We start from the raw sequence: 8460 nt of genomic DNA, 5'->3' as shown, positions 1-8460 counted from the left end.
CAAAACCTGACTACTTTAAAAAACAGATCAAGATGCGTATTTCACCACTAGAAAGACCGATGACTTCAGGTACACAGAAACACAAGCGTTGCGACTTCAGGTTTACTTTTTCATGCTGTAATATTTTAGGCACAACAGGTTGAGTTAAGACTGGATTCTAGTCTTGTTTCTGTACTTCTTGCATTTTGTGGTTTTAAAAGTTAAATTTGTTGTAACTTCTTGATTCAGTCCTAAATCCCTTTTTAATCCAATAGTGCAAGTGACAATATGTTCTGCTGAACTACTCAGAGTACATCATTCGTTCTTACTACAATGCATAGGAGTTTCACCTGCTTCATTGCATTAACAAATTCCTATCTCATTACTCAACTTATAAACAGCATATTATTAATATTCTCACTGCAGACAGGCACAACAGCATAACCCTGGGTAAGACTGCCAAAATTATACAAATATCATATATTCCCTTTTGCTTGTAGGGGAAAAGTAGTAACTACATGTATGATACAGTTATTCCATCCCTCCAAATAGACTATTTTACAGATTAGTTGTAAAGACAGATCACCCTATTTATAGTATAGATCTCTTTAAAAATTAAGCTACAGGTATTCAATAAAAATTATTAAGAATTCCCTCTCCATTCTATACAGATTCAGTAGTATTTTCAAGCAAACCAAAAAATAAGGTCTGCAATTCCAGCACAGTAGGAAATAAGGCCTCTTTTATATTGGCAAAAAAATTACACCATTATTCTTTTTTGTTTTCTTATCTCTCTGAATAAAAGACTATACTCTTTTTTTTTTTTTAAACTATATTTTTTCTTTAAGACTGTAGAACACCAGCATCCATTATTATGTAATAAGAGTCAGTTCTCCTTCTGTTCAGCTTTGAATTCCTGGTGAGTTAAAAACATTGAGTCCATAGCTGTCTCATGTAGACATCACTGCTTTCTTCAATTTTTCTATTTCAAGCTGGAAAATGGAGATTTTGAAAAGAGAGAGAGTCAGTATTAAAGTAGCAATAATCTATAAAGTCTTCAGAGCTTTCACCAAAATTATAACCTTTATATTTCAAAGACACTTAAGTAAATAAAATCCTAACACAGAAGCATTTGACAGGTCAATATTTATAGCTGATTTTATACTACTATATTGCTAAACAAACAAGAACTTAAAATCATTAAAAATTTGCTGGTACCTCTTACTGGATAAACTCACTCTGAATAAAGCAGTCAAAGCTGGGTTGTGGAATCACTTGACATGTCCCCACGTAATGCTGCACCATCACCCCAGACTAACTTCCTAAAGCAGTCTTCATGCAAAATATCGTGCGATGACTAATTTGTCTTTCTTCAAATGGATTTAGAGGACAGAAACTACCTCCTCTTCATCCCCAGTGCATACCTAAGGCAACTTCATTGATTGCTCTGGAGACGAATTAAAAAGAGGACGCACCAGAAGTTCTTCTGAAGTTTTGAAAGTAGTTTTGTAGTCAATAAGAAGTACTATTTCATAAATAAAATGCCCTTTTGTACCAGACTGAATAGTATTCTACAATGAGCTCATCCTATTAAGGACTTAATGGCATCATATTGTAATGCAGGTAGCTGCCTTCATCAATAAATGGAGAGGCGTGGCATTCATTCATAAGGAAATTTTTCAGATGCATTCTGTTCTTTTGGCAAATTATCCACTTAATATTTAAACAGTTCATCAAAAATTTAGGAAAGTTTCCTTTTGCCCTGTTTTTCATTTGATTACATAAAGTAAATTTGTCCTTCAATCTTCCAAAAGCAAAGTATTAATCTTCCCTTTTGGAACACGTCCAGTTGGACATATTTCTAGCAAAGAACAACATCTAGCAAGGCTAAACGGAACTCCCATCCCAATACTCATACATATTTTTAATAATAATTTTCTAGATAAAGAAAGCTGAACTAAGATGTGAACTTTTACACTAATTGTGAATCTTCTATAACTGTGAATCTCCAACTGCCTTGTGAGACGCTCATTTAACCAAACAGTAACACAGCAATAAATAAAGTTGAGCAGGTTTATTAAGACTTTCCTGTGGCATCAAATTCTAGAACACCGACTACCTATTTCTAAACTCTGCCCCTGCATCCCCAGGTGCTAATATTACCTCCAGATTGCTTCGCAACAGCTTCTCTTCTTCCAAATCCTTCTTCAGTTTTTCCAGTTCTCTCCTAATAGTAGTTAAAATATCAGAAATTAACTTAAAGGCGGAGGGTGGGGGGAGCAGGGACATGGCAGTCGAGCAGAATTCACATTACTGAGAAGAGGAAGCACAGTCCTTGTTTAAATTTTACAAGAGGAATTCACATAACAACTGACTGATGCTGCATCTTATAACTAAAACTTGTATGTGTCCACTAATGAACTTGTACTCGAATCTGTTAGACCACAAACTTCCGACAACTCTCAACATTTCTTACCTATCACTATGCACCTATCCCTAACTTATAATCACAATTTCAAGTAGGCTACTTAAAAATTTGTACTGTTATTTTACTTGGAGAGTTGAATTTAAACCAAAATAACCTGGCAACTTCTAGCTAGAGAACAGAAACTCTTTAGTATACAAAGTTCCTAAAACATGTTTTACTTCCTAACTATGTCCAGGCAACAAAGCGCTAAGAATTATCATCAAGTCCCTGAAGAGCTAGCTCATTAATTTCCAGAACTCATAATTTACTAGTTTGCTTTGGAGAAGAACTGATCCTGATACTTTATAACTTCTCAAGAGGTCATTCTAAAAGCTGGTTTGGTTAGCACTAGTAATCATTTAAATAGTACCACAATGAATGTCTATGCTGTAAAACTAAAATCAGAGAAGGTACATTTCCCACAGTCTTCCCACAGTCGGTCTTCACTATGCTTACTCAAACAGCAGTTACATTTTACTTCTACATAATCCTCCAAACACAACTGCTGGTTAAGGCTGGGATAGAGTTATTTTCCTTCACAGTAGCTGGTATGGGGCTATGTTTTGGATTTGTGTCAAAAACAGCGTCGATGATACAGGGATGTTTTTGTTACTGCTGAGCAGGGCTTACATGGAGTCAAGGTCTTTTCTGCTTCTCACCCCACCCCACCAGCGACGAGGCTGGGGGTGCCCAAGAAGTTCAGAGGGGCACAGCTGGGACAGCTGAGCCCAGCTGCCCAAAGGGATATTCCATACCATGTGATGTCATGCTCAGCATGTAAAGCTGAGGGAAGGAGGAAGGGGGGGACATTTGGAGTCATGGTGTTTGTCTTGCCAAGTAACCGTTACACGTGATGCAGCCCTGCTTCCCTGGAGATGGCTGAACCCCTGCCTGCCCGGGGGAATGGGGAATGAATTCCTTGTTTTGCTTTGCTTGTGGGCACGGCTTTTGCTTTAACTGTTAAACTGTCTTTATCTTAAGCTGCGAGTTTTCTCCCTTTCACTCATCTGATTCTCTTCCCATCCCACTGCGGGGGAGTGAGCAGGTGGCTGCGTGGTTCTTGGTTGCTGGCTGCAGTTAAACCATGACAACAACTCTACCCACACGCACACAGATGAGGCCACCATAATCACCAGTTTGAAAAGCTCAGTAATATCTTTCCCTACTACCAGTCATGTCAATACTGCAACTACTCGTGCTCAGTGTTACACAAGGCCAGTACATGCACCTATGTTAAATATCACAAAAATTAGCTATTTTTCCTTACAGTGAAAATAATGTTTAACAAGTATGTTCAAAAAGCTGTAATGAATGCAGGATTGCAAAGTAGGAGGGACAAATGTGTACAAATTCAAAAAATACCGACATGAAATTTGTACATATTTAGAACATCTACTTAGATCAACTTCTAAAGAACAAAATTCTGAATTAGTGTTAATATAAAATAGCTTTTTTTTAAAAAAAATGAAGTTTGGCATTAAAGATTTGGAAGATGTCTATAAACCCCTTTGAAGATTGAGAAGAAAAATATTTACCCATGTTCTTTCTTCAGTGCATCTACTAAGCCCATCAAATCATTAATCTGAGTCCTGAGTTCTTCCACAGAAATTTTTTCATCATCTGTTTCTCCTTTAAGTTGGATGTCTCCAGGAAAAAAGTTGAGTATAACAGAACTTGGTCTCTGAGATGAAGACGGAATTGGTGGACTGAATGCAGATGGCTGAAAAAAATACATCAGTAGAAAGCTTAGGAATTAAATCATACTGACAACTTACAGCATACAGGTTGTACTGTTATGGGAGCTATATGTGCACAAATTTCCTTAATTTTCTACCCAAAAGGTAAAAAAAAAGTCCAGTTCAAACAGACCACCATAGTATATGAGATAGTTATTTCATACAGCTCCTTATTAGGCATTTCCCTGAGCTTCCTGTAGTCACTAAAAAAGCACCCACACTGCAGTCCTCTACACTTAAAGAAAAAAGAAAGAAGTTATTTAATGGAGCCCATTGGTTCATTATAAAGAATCTTTTGTGCAACTTTCTGATCTGCTTAGTGTTCTGTCTGTCAGGACACTAAAGGCTGAGCGGACACGAAGCTTATTTAGGAAATGATACCATAGTTTCATGCTACCCAATACAATAGTTCTCATCAGAACTGATGAACTTCATACTAAAATTTCTAATATGAACTTTATACTAAATGATGTGGTCACATGCATTTAAATACAATCATTTGCATTTAGGTGGTTGAATCAATCTAAACTGGACATAGGAGCAAGATGAACAGAACACCTAGCTGCCTGGTACTTCACTAGCTCCTTGGTATCATACCTTTTTTGTTTCAACTGGCTTTGGTTTGGCACTTTCTTCTTCCTTCTGCATCTTCAAATTTTTTTCTGGACTCACATTTTGACTTGCCTGGTAAGTCATTCATAAAAAAAAAGGTTTCGAGAATTTAAAAAAAAATAATTAAAAAGTAAATAAAAAAACCTGTCACATCTTTCTAAAGATGCAATAGAAAAAAAAACCCCAAGCCCCCAAACTTAAATTGTTAGACTACCATGATTTTCTTTCCCTGCCAGTAAGAGCTTTCCTTCCCCTGCAATACTAATTCATCTGAATTTAAATCAAACATATCTTGGGCAGGATTTTCAAGCATCTCTGCAGAACTTAACGAGTCCTTGATGCTTTTGTGATCCTGTAGGTGCTTCTGTAAAACACCAACATTAACAGGCAGTAACTGTAGATGGTAATCGGCATGACTGAACTATACGATGATATAAACTGATTTTTCAAGGACTCTGCACCACCTGGTTCTGATGGCCTGACAATCCCACGTCTTAGCACATGAGATCAAAACTCCTGCATTACAGCAACATTACACTATAAATTTGTTGTGGCCAAAAACTATACACTGTTAGGCTTGTGAGGCACTAAACACAATTTCAGAGTTGCATGTATGTACACCACCTATTTCATCATCAGCAATGCTGGAAGAGCTTAGTACTTACTGCAGTAATACCCCACAGAACAGAAAAACTCCTTCAGCTGCAATGCAGTCACGTTCTTTCTCTTACGTACGCTTCCCTCCTGGGAATGGATATTCCTGTAGACAAAGTCTATAGGAACTGAACCACTGTGGCATTTTGCATTTTGGTCTCAGGTAAATGGTTCATAAGACTGTTTCCTGGGAAGTTAGTACTTAGTTCACTACTAGGAAGACACACCCAATATACTCACAGGACTACTGCTATTGAAACGTGAAGGCAGCCTCCTACCAGGCATCTTGGGTCGGTTTGCAGTAGGGTGTGACAGGTTATCTGAGGTAGCTATTACATCATCAAAGCTTAACAGATCTAGAAAAAGAAGAAAACACAGACCAGCATCAAGACCAGAAGGTTTGCTGCATTCTTTTTTTATCACTTTTTTCCTTAAGACCAAAAGAAAAAAAAAAAGAATTTATCAGAATTTTTATTGTTTCAAAGACTTTCAGCATATACAACATGAACCATATGAAATGACTACATGAATTTGACACATCTGGGAAACCACATTTTCCCCCTCGAAAAAAATGAAGAGTTAATTCAACTAGTGTTTAAATTCAAGTTCTCAACAGAAGAAGTGCTGTAGTAACACAGCAGCATAACACAGACCTAACAAGTGTCTGGAGAAAAATATATTTATGACTGTTTTTTTGAGAGGTGCCATATTCACCTATTCAAGAGAACATATTTTCTTGTTGCTAAACTTGCATGAAAAGCATGAAAATCCAAGTTGAGTGACTCAGACAAAAATGAAAGCAACATGGTAAAGTACATAACCACAGGTTGGTGAAAGTAAGTTGACAAGACATTAACTGCAAATATTTCTGTGCAGGGTAGTTTTTTCCTATGCAGTACTTTGTCTAAATAAAATACACCACTTCATGAAGTCTGTAATAAAACATTTCAAAACAACATTCTCATACTTTACTAAATCATACAGATCTCCTTGCTAATTAGTCTCTTTATGCTCATAGTTCTAGGTAAACTCTTAGATCAGTAGAAATTCTTTATATCTTATGGGAAAAGACAACCTTAGAAAAAAAAAAAACATTAATAGGAAGAACAGAACATATATATAATCTAATAACATAAGTAGTCACATAGTTAACAACTCTACTTCTTGACTGTTACTCCACAAAAATAATACTCACCTGTCAACAGATATGCAATAAGATAGGTTTTTTAATATAAGCATCAACGTAAGATACGGATATTATATATTCATTTACAACACAAATTCATTAGACTTATTCTAGAGACTCTAAATATTTAACTAAAATGCCACACCGCATTTACTACAGGCATCAAAAGTAATATTCAAGGTTTATGATTGTTTGGGGTTTCTTTTTTTTGGGGGGGTGGGCGTGGGGGTGGGGCAGTGTTGGGGTTTGGAGGGTTTTTTTTGGTTTGTTGGTGGGTTTTTTTTTGCAACCTCCAATTTTTACTGACATTACTGTTTATCAAACAGAAGCTATAACACTATCCCGGTTTTCACATTTTGAAGCTACAGCAAGGGGCCAGCTAAGAAAAAAAGCCCTAAGAACACTGAGCCAGACCATTCACGCTACTTCAGTGTTTGGATGACTTGAAGTCATCCGATTACTCAAAGTTTTACTCATGCTTTGTCAAAACTATTCCATACCTAGCAAATAAGTTTTCCACTGAATGTTTTAACAGATTTTAATGTCTTCTACTCTGCATTACTCTAAGTCCTTAAAATATTCACATATTTTGGATATCCCTGAACTTACCTATTTATTTCATGACCTGTTTTCCTGTTGAAATACAAGCTTTTATAACGCTATCTGTTACAAATCAGTTTTGCTGCTTTTTAATGTTATTAAAGAGAATGTACGGACAGCGTTTTATAAACATGTAATCATATTTGCAATTTAAAAAAGCCGTGAAGAAAAACAAAGTAGGAAGAAACAGAAGAATGATGAATGGCAAGCGGCTGATGGAAAAGAGGATGAGGGAGAAATAAATAATTATGAAGGTATTTCTGTTGTAGTCTGTGCTGATAAAATATTTAACTTCTAATAAGTCAAGCAACAGTGACCCAGGGGTGTATCTTTATGTTCTTTACTCAGTTGTCAGTAATCCCAGAGCACTAGCCCACACCAAAATGTAAATCAGGATTTACGTTAGTTAGGTATTATTAAAAAGGTAACAAGAAGGCAGGAAAAAACATATAACCCTTTTCCCTCATCTCAGTAATTTTTGCCTTTAGATAACCTTCCTTTTGTCATTCAGCAGAAGTGGCAAATCATTTGGCAGTAAATAAGAATTGTAAATTGAGTTGCTATTATGATTGTAATGTCAGCCCTGTCTCCACGAACAAAGTAAACATGAGACATATTAAGAGTTTTAAAAGCATATTAAGAATAATGTGTACTTCCAGGGTAAAAAAAAAAAACAAACAAACCACAACACAATATTTGACAAGGCTTGAACATGAAGACTGCTACAGTCTTGAATATAGATGGTGGGATGACACTGAAGCCAGGGATTTTTTTCCCATTTCTAAGGTCTTCTAAAGGAGACTGCTATACCTGAGACAATTGCTCAGCCTTCAAGTATTACCAGCACATTACAGTCAGAGGAAATTCTGATTGTACTTGGATTTTCCTTCTTACCTTTCCATTTTGTTGCTCTGGTATAGAGAGGAAATTAAAACACCAGCCGGTAGGGATTAGGGTTTGTGCTATTGGTGGTGGTGGTTTTGTTTGTTTATTGTGGGTCTGAGGGTTTTGTTTGTTTTTATTCTTAAACAGCATTCTTTATTTTAGGAGAAAGCTTGCCTCCACTGAAGCCAATAGAAATACTGATGAAACCCATTGAAAGTTCACAGTTTATACCTATTTCAATCAATCAAGTGATTTATCAATTAACTTTCTTACAGACAGCCTGCAAGTAATTGTTAAAGGAAATCCCATCGTAGTGCCAAAAGAGCAATACCAAACGTCTC

The 8460-nt window shown here is 36.3% G+C and overlaps 1 protein-coding gene across 1 annotated transcript in view; it reads right to left on the bottom strand.

Moving 5' to 3' along the window:
- Positions 1-436: 436 nt before the first annotated feature.
- The window catches only part of CD2AP (CD2 associated protein), a gene marked incomplete at its 5' end in the record, with an annotated part of 86105 nt that continues 78081 nt past the window's right edge, over positions 437-8460 (bottom strand). The window contains 5 exons of the mRNA XM_081997998.1: positions 437-971; positions 2143-2206; positions 3982-4166; positions 4780-4866; positions 5689-5804. Of these exons, the coding sequence (XP_081854124.1) occupies positions 930-971; positions 2143-2206; positions 3982-4166; positions 4780-4866; positions 5689-5804 (494 nt within the window). The 3' untranslated portion in view covers positions 437-929. The remainder of the gene's footprint in view (positions 972-2142; positions 2207-3981; positions 4167-4779; positions 4867-5688; positions 5805-8460) is intronic.

The sequence above is a fragment of the Phaethon aethereus genome (genome assembly GCF_964289735.1).
Source record: "Phaethon aethereus genome assembly, chromosome: 3".
NCBI classification, from domain to species: Eukaryota; Metazoa; Chordata; class Aves; order Phaethontiformes; family Phaethontidae; genus Phaethon; species Phaethon aethereus.
This window is presented reverse-complemented; position numbering and strand designations above follow the sequence as displayed.